The 13390-nt window shown below is 46.4% G+C and overlaps 1 protein-coding gene across 2 annotated transcripts in view; it reads right to left on the reverse strand.

The window, feature by feature from the left end:
- Nucleotides 1-13390, reverse strand: part of LOC116975590 (sterol 26-hydroxylase, mitochondrial) — a 68970-nt gene that overhangs the window by 13353 nt on the left and 42227 nt on the right. For both annotated transcript variants that reach the window (XM_033024891.1, XM_033024892.1), the window contains exon 4: nt 3812-4009. In XM_033024891.1, the coding sequence (XP_032880782.1) occupies nt 3812-4009 (198 nt within the window). The remainder of the gene's footprint in view (nt 1-3811; nt 4010-13390) is intronic.

Consider the following 13390-nt stretch of genomic DNA (forward strand, 5'->3'; position numbering starts at 1 on the left):
TGTGGAGTCATGCATTTTGGTAGTAGGAATAAAGGCATAGACTATTTTCCTTATGGGGAGATCGGAACGGAGATACAGAAATCGGAGTTGCAAAGGGACTTGGGAGTGCTGGTGCAGGATTCCAAAAGGTTCATTTACAAGTCAAATCGGTAGTAAAGAGGGCAAACGCAATGTTGGCATTTATTTCAAGAGGGTTAGAATGCAAAATCAGTAATGTCATGTTGAGGCTCTATATAAGGCGCTGGTCAGGCCACATTTACGGGGAAAGTGTGGAGAGAGTGTCCAGCTTTAAGTTTCTGGGCACTCACATTTCAGAAGACCTCACATGGTCCACAAACACCGCCGCGCTGGTCAAGAAGGCACAGCAACGACTGTTCTTCCTGAGGACATTAAAAAAGACTGGTCTGCCCCAACAGCTGCCGACAACGTTCTACCGCTGCACCACAGAGAGCATACTAACGTATGGCATCTCTGTGTGGTATCTCAGCTGCACGGAGGCGGAGAGGAGAGCTCTTCAGCGCGTCGTCAACAGAGCGCAGCGGATCATCGGGACAGAGCTACCAGCCTTGGAGGGCATCTACCACACGCGGTGCCTCAGGAATGCCCTCAGCATCCATAAGGACTCATCACACCTCTGCCACGGTCTGTTTCAACTACTTCCCTCCGGCAGACGTTACAAGGCCTTCTACGCCCGAACCTCCAGACTCAGGAACAGTTTTATCCCAAGAGCTATAGCGGCTCTGAACCGGCCCTAATGAGTGCCCCCCCACCCACTCCCTTTGGACAGTCTCACTCAGATGGTCACGTCAATCAGTTCAGCTTGCTTATTTATGTATTGTATTTATTTACCTTTCTTGTACATCAGTGGAGCTGCACACTAAATCTCGTTGCACTGATGTGCAATGACAATAAAAGATATTATTATTATTATTATTATTATTATTATTATTATTATTATTTGGATTATTGCAAGCAATTTTGGGCCCCATATCTGAGGAAGGATGTACTGGCTCTGGAGATGGTACAGAGGAGGTTTACAAGAATGATCCCAGGAATGAGTGGGTTAACATATGATGAGCGTTTGACGGCACTGGGCCTGTACTCGCTGGAGTTTAGAGGATGTTTTCCACTAGTGTGGACAATCCTCTCCATCCACACTTCCCAGGCCTTTCACTATTCGGTAAGTTTCAATGAGGTCCCTCCCCTCATCCTTCTAAACTCCAGCCAGTACGGGCCCAGTGCCTACAGACGCTCATCATGTGTTCATCAAAACGCCATAGAGGGAGTACAGAGAAGGTTCACTAGACTGATTCCTGGGATGTCAGGACTTTCGTATGAAGAAAGACTGGATAGACTCGGCTTGTACTCGCTAGAATTTAGAAGATTGAGGGGGGATCTTATAGAAACTTACAAAATTCTTAAGGGGTTGGACAGGCTAGATGCAGGAAGATTGTTCCCGATGTTGGGGAAGTCCAGAACAAGGGGTCACTGTTTAAGGATAAGGGGGAAGTCTTTTAGGACCGAAATGAGAAAAACATTTTTTACACAGAGAGTGGTGAATCTGTGGAATTCTCTGCCACCGAAGGTAGTTGAGGCAAGTTCATTGGCTATATTTAAGAGGGAGTTAGATGTGGCCCTTGTGGCTAAGGGATCAGGGGGTATGGAGAGAAGGCAGGTACAGGATACTGAGTTGGATGATCAGCCATGATCATATCTAATGGTGGTGCAGGCTCAAAGGGCCGAATGGCCTACTCCTGCACCTATTTTCAATGTTTCTATGCTTCTATGTTAACCCACTCATTCACGGGATCATTCTTGTAAACCTTCTCTGGACCCTCCCCAGAGCCAGCACATCCTTCCTCAAATATGGGACTCAAGATATGTCACTTGCGGGCGGAGCACCAAGGCAAATTCCTTGTATTTGAATATACTTGGCCAATAGACTTATTCATTCATTCAAAATTGCTCACAATGCTCCAAATGCGGCCTTCCCAGCACCTCATAGAGCCTCCACATTACATCCCTGTTTATTGTCCTGCCTAGATTACTGCAACTCTCTTTACACTGGCATCAGCCAATCTTCCCTGTCCCACCTGCAACTGGTCCAAAACGCCGCAGTGTACGAGATTCCTGACGGGCACCCGAAAAAGGGACCACATCACCCCGATCCTGGCCTCTCTCCACTGGCCCCCTGTGCGGTTCCGTATACATTTCAAGACCCTCCTCTATGTCTACAAAGCCCTCAATGGGCTTGCCCCCTCCTACATTAAAAGTCTTCTCACCCACCACTCCACCTCCAGGTCCCTCAGATCGGCCGACTTGGGGCTGCTGAATATCCCGCGGTCTAGGCATAAGCTCAGGGGCGACCGCGCCTTTGCGGTTGCAGCTCCTAGACTGTGGAACAGCATCCCCCTTCCCATCAGAACTGCCTCCTCCATCGACTCCTTTAAGTCAAGACTTAAGCATAATTTCCTCAAACTCAACAGCGATGACAGAATTCCTCCTCATAGGCTACAAAGCTACACTCAGCAAAATCAATAACCCCACTCTCACCATCGACGGCACCACTGTCTCCCCATCTCCCCAGGCCCGCAACCTTGGCGTGATCTTTGATTCCACCCTCTCCCTTGAGCCTCACATCCGCCATGTCATTAAAACCTCCTTCTTTCATCTCCGCAACATCGCCAAACTCAGACCCTCTCTCACACCGCCTGCTGCTGAAAGACTCATCCATGCCTTCATCTCCTCCCGACTGGACTATTGCAACTCACTTCTCCTTGGCATCAGCTCCACCTACATCAACCGACTCCAACTGGTCCAGAACGCAGCCGCCCGACTCATCGCCCACACCAAATCCTGGCATCACATCACTCCAGTCCTCAAACAACTTCACTGGCTTCCCATCTCTCACCGGATCACCTACAAAATCCTGATCCTCACCTACAAAGCCCTCCACCATCTGGCCCCCCCATATCTCACTGACCTCCTCTCCCCCTACCAACGCTCACGGTCCCTCAGATCCACATCAGCTGGTCTCCTCTCCATCCACAAGTCCAACCTCCGCAGTTTTGGGGACAGAGCCTCCTCCAGGGCAGCTCCCAGGCTCTGGAACTCCCTCCCCCAACTGATCCGCAATTCCGTGTCCCTCACCATCTTCCAGTCCCGCCTCAAGACCCATCTCTTAACCTCTGCCTATCCCTAGCCCCACGTCCCCCTCCCTTTTCATCTGTGCATTAATTGCCTCATATTGTGTTTTGTATTGAATTCTGTCTTTACTTTGTGTACTAGTCATGTCTCTAATATTTATTACATTCCCCTTACATGTTTTTCCTCTACCTGCTAAATTTTTGTAAGGTGTCCTTGAGACTCTTGAAAGGCGCCCATAAACAAAATTTATTATTATTATTATTAAGACTAAAAACTTATCTATACTCCCAAGCCTTTCCTGACGTCCACTGAGCGAGGGCTATATGTATATATGTATGTAGTTTGTTTGTCTATACTATTCTTATAACAAATGTAAAGCACTTTGACCAACGAGAGTTGTATTTTAAATGTGCTATATAAATAAATGTGATTTGACTTGTATTCTAGCCCTCTTGTAATAAATGCTAGCATTGTGTTTGCCTTCCTTCCTACCGATTCGACTTGCAAATGAACTTTTAGGGAATCCTGCACCAGCATTCCCGAGTCCCTTTGCACCTCCGGTTTCTGGATTCTCTCCCCGTTTGGAAAGTGCATCTGCGTCCACTTCAGGAGGGAGAGGTCTATAAGGCTGCACAGCATTGCACTGCATCTGATCTCGTCTTACTGATGTAAAAGATGTAGTCCCAGGCAGCCACAAACTTCTTCCAATGGGAGACGTACGGCCACAGCACTTTCGGATAAATGATCACAAGGGCCGAGCAACGGAACATCTCGAAGACGGCCTCGATGAACTTCTGCGTCTCCTCGGGGATCTTCTCTTCCAGACATCCCATCCTGGTTTCAAAGAGGATGGTGCAGATTCCTGGCAAAGACAAGAGAGGAAAAACTTAGCTTGGACAGCAATTTTTTTTTTTTTTAATATTTCAAAATAGACTATATTCGAGAAATAAATATATACAATGCATGATATTAAGCCCCTGTCCCACTTAGGAAACCTGAACTGAAACCTCTGGAGACTTTCCGCCCCACCCAAGGTTTCCGTGCGGTTCCCGGAGGTTCCCGAAGGTTTTTGTCAGTCTCCCTACCTGCTTCCACTACCTGCAACCTCCGACAACCACCTGCAACCTCCGGGAACAGCACGGAAACCTTAGGTGGGACGCAAAGTCTCCAGAGGTTTCCGTTCAGGTTTCCTAAGTGGGACAGGGGCATTATTACGAAACTCCATCCGACATTCTCGGAGGCTATACATACATACAATACAGTTTCCCCAATTCACAAGTTTCACCCCGCACCCATGCTACTCATGTGGCCCCACTGGCGTGGAATCCCTTTCTTTATTTTGAGGGGTGTCTCCACCACACCCTGCCCCCCCATGTCCACCAGCGGAAGGATCCTAGACTGTGATCCTCCCCCACCGAGCCTTGGCGTTGGCTGCACCGAGCTGCGTACAGTTTTGGTCTCCTAATCTGCGGAAAGACATTCTTGCCATAGAGGGAGTACAGAGAAGGTTCACCAGACTGATTCCTGGGATGGCAGGACTTTCATATGAAGAAAGACTGGATAGACTCGGCTTGTACTCGCTACAATTTAGAAGATTGAGGGGGGATCTTATAGAAACTTACAAAATTCTTAAGGGGTTGGACAGGCTAGATGCAGGATGATTGTTCCCAATGTTGAGGAAGTCCAGAACAAGGGGTCACAGTTTGAGGATAAGGGGGAAGTCTTTTAGGACCGAGATGAGAATTTTTTTTTTCACACAGAGGGTGGTGAATCTGTGGAATTCTTTGCCACAGAGGGTGGTTGAGGCCAGTTCATTGGCTATATTTAAGAGGGAGTTAGATGTGGCCCTTGTGGCTAAAGGGATCAGGGGGTATGGAGAGAAGGCAGGTACAGGATACTGAGTTGGGTGATCAGCCATGATCATATTGAATGGCTGTGCAGGCTCGAAGGGCCGAATGGCCTCTACTCCTGCACCTATTGTCTATGTTTCTATGTCTATGAGCTTCAGTGCACCCCTCAGCACGTACTCCTGCAGTCTGCAGCGGGCCAGTCGGCAACATTCCCCGACGGACACAGGGTGGCCGTGCTTGAAGCCTCATTGAAACTCGCCGCATAGCGAAAGGCCTGGATAGAGTGGATGTGGAGAGGATGCCTCCACTAGTGGGAGAGTCTGGGCCCAGTGGCCATAGGGTAACCTGCTCACTCCTTGGATCATTCTTGCAAAACCTCCTCTGGATCCTCCTCATCTCCTTCCGAAAGGAAGGTCCAGAGGAGGTTTCCAAGAATAATCCCAGGAATGGGCAGGTTTGATGAGCGTTTGTCGGCACTGGGCCTGTATGCACTAGAATACAGAGGAGACTGAAGAAGTGTCTGGACCCGAAACTTCACTTATTCCTTCTCTCCAGAGATGTTGCCAGTCCTGCTGAGTTACTCCAGCTTTTTGTGTCCATCTTTGGTTTAAACCAGCGTCTGCAGTTCCTTCCCACACCATTCTTTGAAGTCTATTTTAATTGGACCCGCCACTACCATGTCCTCTGGCAGTTCATCCAATATACGCACCACCCTCTGTGTGAAAAAGTTGCCCATGGGACCCTTTTATCTCTCTCACCCCTCGCCTAAAGTCCATGCCCTCTTTTTTTAGACTCACCTACATGGGGGAAAGACTTTGGCATGTCAGCTTATCTAAGCCTCTTATTCTTATTACTAAAAGTCTGATCTTGACCACTTCCTGTTGTTTTGTATATTGATTTTAGAAAAAACGCTGCCACTTACGGCTGTGATTTTGGGCCATCTTACTCCGAGTCCCCCTCCGCTGCGCAGAACAAGAGGATTTTTCCCATCGATTAAAAATAAAAGAGTTATTAGTGTTTAAATAACAATAGATTGTTGAGATTCTCTCTCCTGAAGGCGTGGTTTTATGGTGGTTTCACCCTGCATGAAATGGTATGAAACTGCATTGGAATGTGGTGGCCCTGCACCCTGCATGAAATGGTATGAAACTGCATTTGAATTTGGTGGCCTTGCACCCTGCTTGAAGTGGCATGAAACTGCACTTGAATTTGGTGGCCTTCCACCCTGCTTGAAGTGGCATGAAACTGCACTTGAATTTGGTGGCCCTGCACCCTGCTTGAAATGGTACGAAACTGCACTTGAGTTTGGTGGACTTGCACCCTGCATGAAGTGGTATGAAACTGCACTTGAATATGGTGGCCTTGCACCCTGCTTGAAGTGGTAGGAAACGGCACTTGAATTTGGTGGCCTTGCACCCTGCTTGAAGTGGCATGAAACTGCACTTGAATATGGTGGCCTTGCACCCTGCTTGAAGTGGTAGGAAACTGCACTTGAATTTGGTTGGCTTGCAACCTGCTTGAAGTGGCATGAAACTGCACTTGAATTTGGTGGCCTTGCACCCTGCTTGAAATGGAATTTCAAGGATTAGCTGTGAGTCAACTGCCAGCCCACCAGCCGTGAGTGAGTGAGCTGCCAGCACATCAGGCTTGAGTGACTGAGCTGCCACCTCAAGAATCCATTTGGCCCACAATGTCCATACTAGCCCTCTGGAAACCAGTCCCTACAGTCCCACAACACCCATACTTAGCGCTCCAGAAAGCCCCCCACCCCCCACCCCACCCCCACTGGCCACCAATATTGTAATTGGTGGAGAGGTGGAATATTGTGTTGGGGGACCAGCCATCCCGTGTGAACATGGGACCCAACGGGACCCACTTAGTCTAGTGATGTTATAAATCTCTATAACCACTGCCGCAGAAGGCAATGGAGGCCAATTCACTGGATGTATTCAAGAAAGCGTTAGATTTAGCTCTTAGGCCTAACGGAATCAAGGGATGTGGGGAGAAGGCAGGAACGGGGTACTGATTTTGGATGATCAGCCATAATCATATTGAATGGTGGTGCTGGCTCGAAGGGCCGAATGGCCTATTCCCGCACCTATTTTCTAGGTTTCTATAAGGTGTCATTTATAGTGGACAATCGGTAATAATGGACACTTGCAAGGTCTGTTATAACAAGGGTTTTTACAACATTGTGGAGATTTGCCTGTGGAGCAGTGGAATAGAAGTCCAAAGATCGACAAGTTGTGAAAGATGTAACTTTGAGGGTATGAGACGTGAATTGGCCAAGATTGGCTGGCAATTAATTCTTAAAGGGTTGACGGTGGATATGCAATGGAAGGCATTTAAAGACTGCATGGATGAACTACAACAATTGTTCATCCCAGTTTGGTAAAAGAATAAATCAGGGAAGGTAGTGCATCCGTGGATAACAAGGGAAATCAGGGATAGTATCAAAGCAAAAGATGAAGCGTACAAATTAGCCAGAAAAATCAGCCTACCAGAGGACTGGGAGAAATTCAGAGACCAGCAGAGGAAGTCAAAGGGCTTAATTAGGAAAGGGAAAATAGATTATGAAAGAAAACTGTCAGGGAACATAAAAACTGACTGCAAAAGTTTTTATAGATATGTGAAGAGAAAGAGATTAGTAAAAACAAATGTAGGTCCCTTGCAGTCAGAAACAGGTGAATTGATCATGGGGAACAAGGACATGGCGGATCAATTGAATAATTACTTTGGTTCCGTCTTCACCAAGGAAGACATAAATAATCTGCCGGAAATGGCAGGGGACCGCGGGTCAAATGAGATGGAGGAACTGACTGAAATCCAGGTTAGCCGGGAAGTGGTGTTAGGTAAATTGAATGGATTAAAGGCCGATAAATCCCCAGGGCCAGATAGGCTGCATCCCAGAGTACTTAAGGAAGTAGCTCCAGAAATAGTGGATGCATTAGTGATAATTTTTCAAAACTCTTTAGATTCTGGAGTAGTTCCTGAGGATTGGAGGGTAGCTAATGTAACCCCACTTTTTAAAAAGGGAGGGAGAGAGAAAACAGGGAATTACAGACCAGTTAGTCTAACATCGGTAGTGGGGAAACTGTTAGAGTCAGTTATTAAAGATGGGATAGCAGCACATTTGGAAAGTGGTGAAATCATTGGACAAAGTCAGCATGGATTTACAAAAGGTAAATCATGTCTGACGAATCATATAGAATTTTTCGAGGATGTAACTAGTAGAGTGGATAGGGGAGAAACAGTGGATATGTTATATCTGGACTTTCAGAAGGCTTTCGACAAGGTCCCACATAAGAGATTAGTATACAAACTTAAAGCACACGGTATTGGGGGTTCAGTATTGATGTGGATAGAGAACTGGCTGGCAAACAGGAAGCAAAGAGTAGGAGTAAACGGTTCCTTTTCACAATGGCAGGCAGTGACTAGTGGGGTACCGCAAGGCTCAGTGCTGGGACCCCAGCTATTTACAATATATATTAATGATTTGGACCAGGGAATTGAATGCAACATCTCCAAGTTTGCGGATGACACGAAGCTGGGGGGCATTGTTAGCTGTGAGGAGGATGCTAGGAGGCTGCAAGGTGACTTGGATAGGCTGGGTGAGTGGGAAAATGCATGGCAGATGCAGTATAATGTGGATAAATGTGAGGTTATCAACTTTGGTGGCAAAAACAGGAAAGCTGACTATTATCTAAATGGTGGCCGATTAGGAAAAGGGGAGATGCAACGAGACCTGGGTGTCATGGTACACCAGTCATTGAAAGTAGGCATGCAGGTGCAGCAGGCAGTAAAGAAAGCAAATGGTATGTTAGCATTCATAGCAAAAGGATTTGTGTATAGGAGCAGGGAGGTTCTGCTGCAGTTGTACATGGTCTTGGTGAGACCACACCTGGAGTATTGCGTACAGTTTTGGTCTCCTAATCTGAGGAAGGACATTATTGCCATAGAGGGAGTGCAGAGAAGGTTCACCAGACTGATTCCTGGGATGTCAGGACTTTCTTATGAAGAAATACTGGATAGACTCGGATTGTACTCGCTAGAATTTAGGAGATTGAGGGGGGATCTTATAGAAACTTACAAAATTCTTAAGGGGTTGGACAGGCTAGATGCAGGAAGATTGTTCCCGATGTTGGGGAAGTCCAGGACAAGGGGTCACAGCTTAAGGATAGAGGGGAAATCCTTTAGAACCGAGATAAGAAAAACATTTTTCACGCAGAGAGTGGTGAATCTCTGGAACTCTCTGCCACAGAAGGTAGTTGAGGCCAGTTCATTGGCTATATTTAAGAGGGAGTTAGATGTGGCCCTTGTGGCTAAAGGGATCAGGGGCTATGGAGAGAAGGCAGGTACAGGATACTGAGTTGGATGATCAACCATGATCATATTGAATGGCGGTGCATGCTCGAAGGGCCAAATAGCCTACTCCTGCACCTATTTTCTATGTTTCTATGTCCTTGCAGACATTTTTAACATCTCACTCAGCCAGGCAGTAGTGCCCAACTGTCTCAAAAGTGCCACCATCGTTCCTGTCCCGAAGAAACCCAACCCAGCCTGTCCCAATGACTTTCGTCCAGTGCCTCTCACACCCATATTAATGGAGTGTTTCGAGCGGCTGGTCATGCAGCACATCAAAAGCTGTCTCCCTGCCAACCTGGACCCACTGCAGTTCGCTTACAGACCCAACCGGTCCACAGAGGACGCAGTCTCCACTACACTCCACCTCGCACTATCACATCTCGACCGGAAGAATACCTATGCCAGGATCCTCTTCATAGACTTCAGCTCAGCTTTTAATACAATCATCCCACAGCAGCTGGCGGAGAAGCTGAAGCTGTTGAAGGTGGGCACTGGCACTTGCAACTGGGTCCTTAACTTTCTGACGCAGCGGCAGCAGACAGTCAGGGTGGGCAGTCGGACATCAAGAACCATCGCTGTGAGCACTGGTTCACCCCAAGGCTGTGTCCTAAGCCCCCTGCTATTCAGTCTGCTTACTCATGACTGTACTGCCAGACTCAGCAATAAATATTATTGTTTTTGTTTTAAATACATTTTTATTAGAGGCATCTGCATCTCATAGTCCAAACCAGTACAGACTTTGTTTAACGGTTACATATTATCTGAATGGTGGCCGATTAGGAAAAGGGGAGATGCAACGAGACCTGGGTGTCATGGTACACCAGTCATTGAAAGTAGGCATGCAGGTGCAGCAGGCAGTGAAGAAAGCAAATGGTGTGTTAGCATTCATAGCAAAAGGATTTGAGTATAAGAGCAGGGAGGTTCTACTGCGGTTGTACAGGGTCTTGGTGAGACCCCACCTGGAGTACTGAGTACAGTTTTGGTTTCCTAATCTGAGGAAAGACATTTTTGCCATAGAGGGAGTACAGGGAAGGTTCACCAGACTAATTCCTGGGATGGCAGGACTTTCATATGAAGAAAGACTGGATAGACTCGGCTTGTACACACTAGAATTTAGAAGATTGAGGGGGGATCTTATAGAAAGTTACAAAATACTTAAGGGGTTGGATAGGCTAGATGCAGGAAGATTATTCCCGATGTTGGGCAAGTCCAGAACTAGGGGTCACAGTTTAAGGATAAGAGGGAAGTCTTTTAGGACCGAGATGAGAAAATCATTTTTTACACAGAGAGTGTTGAATCTGTGGAATTCTCTGCCACAGAAGGTAGTTGAGGCCAGTTCATTGGCTATATTTAAGAGGGAGTTAGATGTGGCCCTTGTGGCTAAAGGGATCAGGGGGTATGGAGAGAAGGCAGGGATGGGATACTGAGTTGGATGATCAGCCATGATCACATCGAATGGCGGTGCAGGCTCGAAGGGCCGAATGGCCTACTCCTGCACCTATGTTCTATGTTTCTATGTTTCTATATATCCAGGTTTCCAGGGACCCAGTTAACAAAGTAGCTGGGATCCTCCTGTATCGGTTACATATTAACATTGCCTCTAATTATTTATTTATATTTATAGATAGGAAAAATAAAGAAAGAAAGAAAGAAATTAGAAAAATAGGATAAACTATCAATAATACAACTTAGGTGATAGGTCCTTAGGTCAGAGAACGGAACCATTCATCTAGTCCTGGGTTCAGGCTTCAGTCCGGCCTCCGTGCCGGTCCAATCCAATCTACCCCTTCAAATAATCTATAAATGGAGACCATATCCTAATAAATAATTCTGGTAAATAAATCTAATCTTTTTCCAAATGTAATAATAATAATAATAAATTTTATTTATGGGCGCCTTTCAAGAGTCTCAAGGACACCTTACACAAATTTAGCAGGTAGAGGAAAAACATGTAAGGGGAATGAAATAAATAGTAGAGACATGACTAGTACACAAAGTAAAGACAGAATTCAATACAAAACACAATATGAGACAATTAATGCACAGATGAAAAGGGAGGGGGACGTGGGGCTAAGGATAGGCAGAGGTGAAGAGATGGGTCTTGAGGCGGGACTGGAAGATGGTGAGGGACAAATGTAGGTTTCCGACATCTCCATAATCCACATCTTGATTGTGGGGGTTATTGGATTTTTCCAAAATGTTAATATCAATTTTGTCCCAATTATCATACTGTAATCAAGGAAATTTCTTTGGTTTATTGTGAGTTTTAGGTATTGTTCTGATAGGCCCAATATTATTAATTTGGGGTCGGGATCCATTTGGATATTGACGACTACAGAGATTATTTTAAAAATATCCATCCAGTAATTTTTTTAATTTTTATACAATTTACAAAAGTATGGGTTATATTAGCCGCGTGGTATTGACATTTATCACAATAACTCAGCAATAATTATATTGCTGTCCGTCTAGAGGAGGCCCACGAGAGGAAGATGGCCAAATATGAAGAGCTGGTCATAGACTGCCGCAAGCAGGGCTGGAAGGCAAGGCGTATGCCCATCGAGGTTGGCTGCAGAGGTTTTGCAGGGCAATCGCTCTACAAAGCCTTGAGTGCACTGGGCATCAACGGAGTGGCGAGGAGAAGAGCCATCAAGAACACCACAGAGGCAGCGGAGAAGGCCTCGAGATGGCTCTGGATCAGGAGAGGAGGTACATGGGGAGGAGCGAATGCCACTTGAACACAGGTCGTGGTCTGATCAACCACGGCTGGGTCGCCTGGGTGAGGGTGTCTGAAGTTGAAAGACCCGAAACACCCAATGACCCCCAGGTTACATCACTGATGATGTGTTCAGGAGCATCTATCGATGTATTTGTATCAATCTATCAACAAGTTCGCTGATGACACAACAGTGGTGGGTCTCATCAGTGACAACAATGAGTCGGCGTACAGGATGGAGGTGGAGCTGCTTACAGAGTGGTGCAGATCTCACAATCTCACCCTCAACGTGGAAAAGACAAAGGAGACGATGATCGATTTCAGGAGGGCTGGAAAACACCATCACACTCCGCTGCGTATTGATGGTGCTGCTGTGGAGAGGTTCTTGGGACTTCACCTGGCGGATGACCTGACCTCAACCACCAACACCACAGCAGTCATCAAAAGAGCTCAGCAGCGGCTCCACTCTCTCCGGAGACTAAGAAAAGCACTGTCTCCCCACTGTTCACCTAAGGACCTTCTACAGGGGCACCATCGAGAGTATACTGACCTACAGCATCACTTATAACCATATAACCATATAACAATTACAGCACGGAAACAGGCCATCTCGACCCTTCTAATCCGTGCCGAACACGTATTCTCCCCTAGTCCCATATACCTGCGCTCAGACCATAACCCTCCATTCCTTTCCCGTCCATATAACTATCCAATTTATTTTTAAATGATAAAATCGAACCTGCCTCCACCACCTTCACTGGAAGCTCATTCCACACAGCCACCACTCTCTGAGTAAAGAAGTTCCCCCTCATGTTACCCCTAAACTTCTGTCCCTTAATTCTCAAGTCATGTCCCCTTGTTTGAATCTTCCCTACTCTCAGTGGGAAAAGCTTATCCACGTCAACTCTGTCTATCCCTCTCATCATTTTAAAGACATCTATCAAGTCCCCCCTTAACCTTCTGCGCTCCAAAGAATAAAGCCCTAACTTGTTCAACCTTTCTCTGTAACTTAGTTGCTGAAACCCAGGCAACATTCTCGTAAATCTCCTCTGTACTCTCTCTATTTTGTTGACATCCTTCCTATAATTAGGCGACCAAAATTGTACCCCATACTCCAGAATTGGCCTCACCAATGCCTTGTACAATTTTAACATTACATCCCAACTTCTATACTCAATGCTCTGATTTATAAAGGCCAGCACACCAAAAGCTTTCTTTACCACCCTATCTACATGAGATTCCACTTTCAGGGAACTGTGCACAGTTATTCCCAGATCCCTCTGTTCACCTGCATTCTTCAATTCCCTACCAT

This window comes from Amblyraja radiata, chromosome 7 (genome assembly GCF_010909765.2).
Source record: "Amblyraja radiata isolate CabotCenter1 chromosome 7, sAmbRad1.1.pri, whole genome shotgun sequence".
NCBI lineage: Eukaryota > Metazoa > Chordata > Chondrichthyes > Rajiformes > Rajidae > Amblyraja > Amblyraja radiata.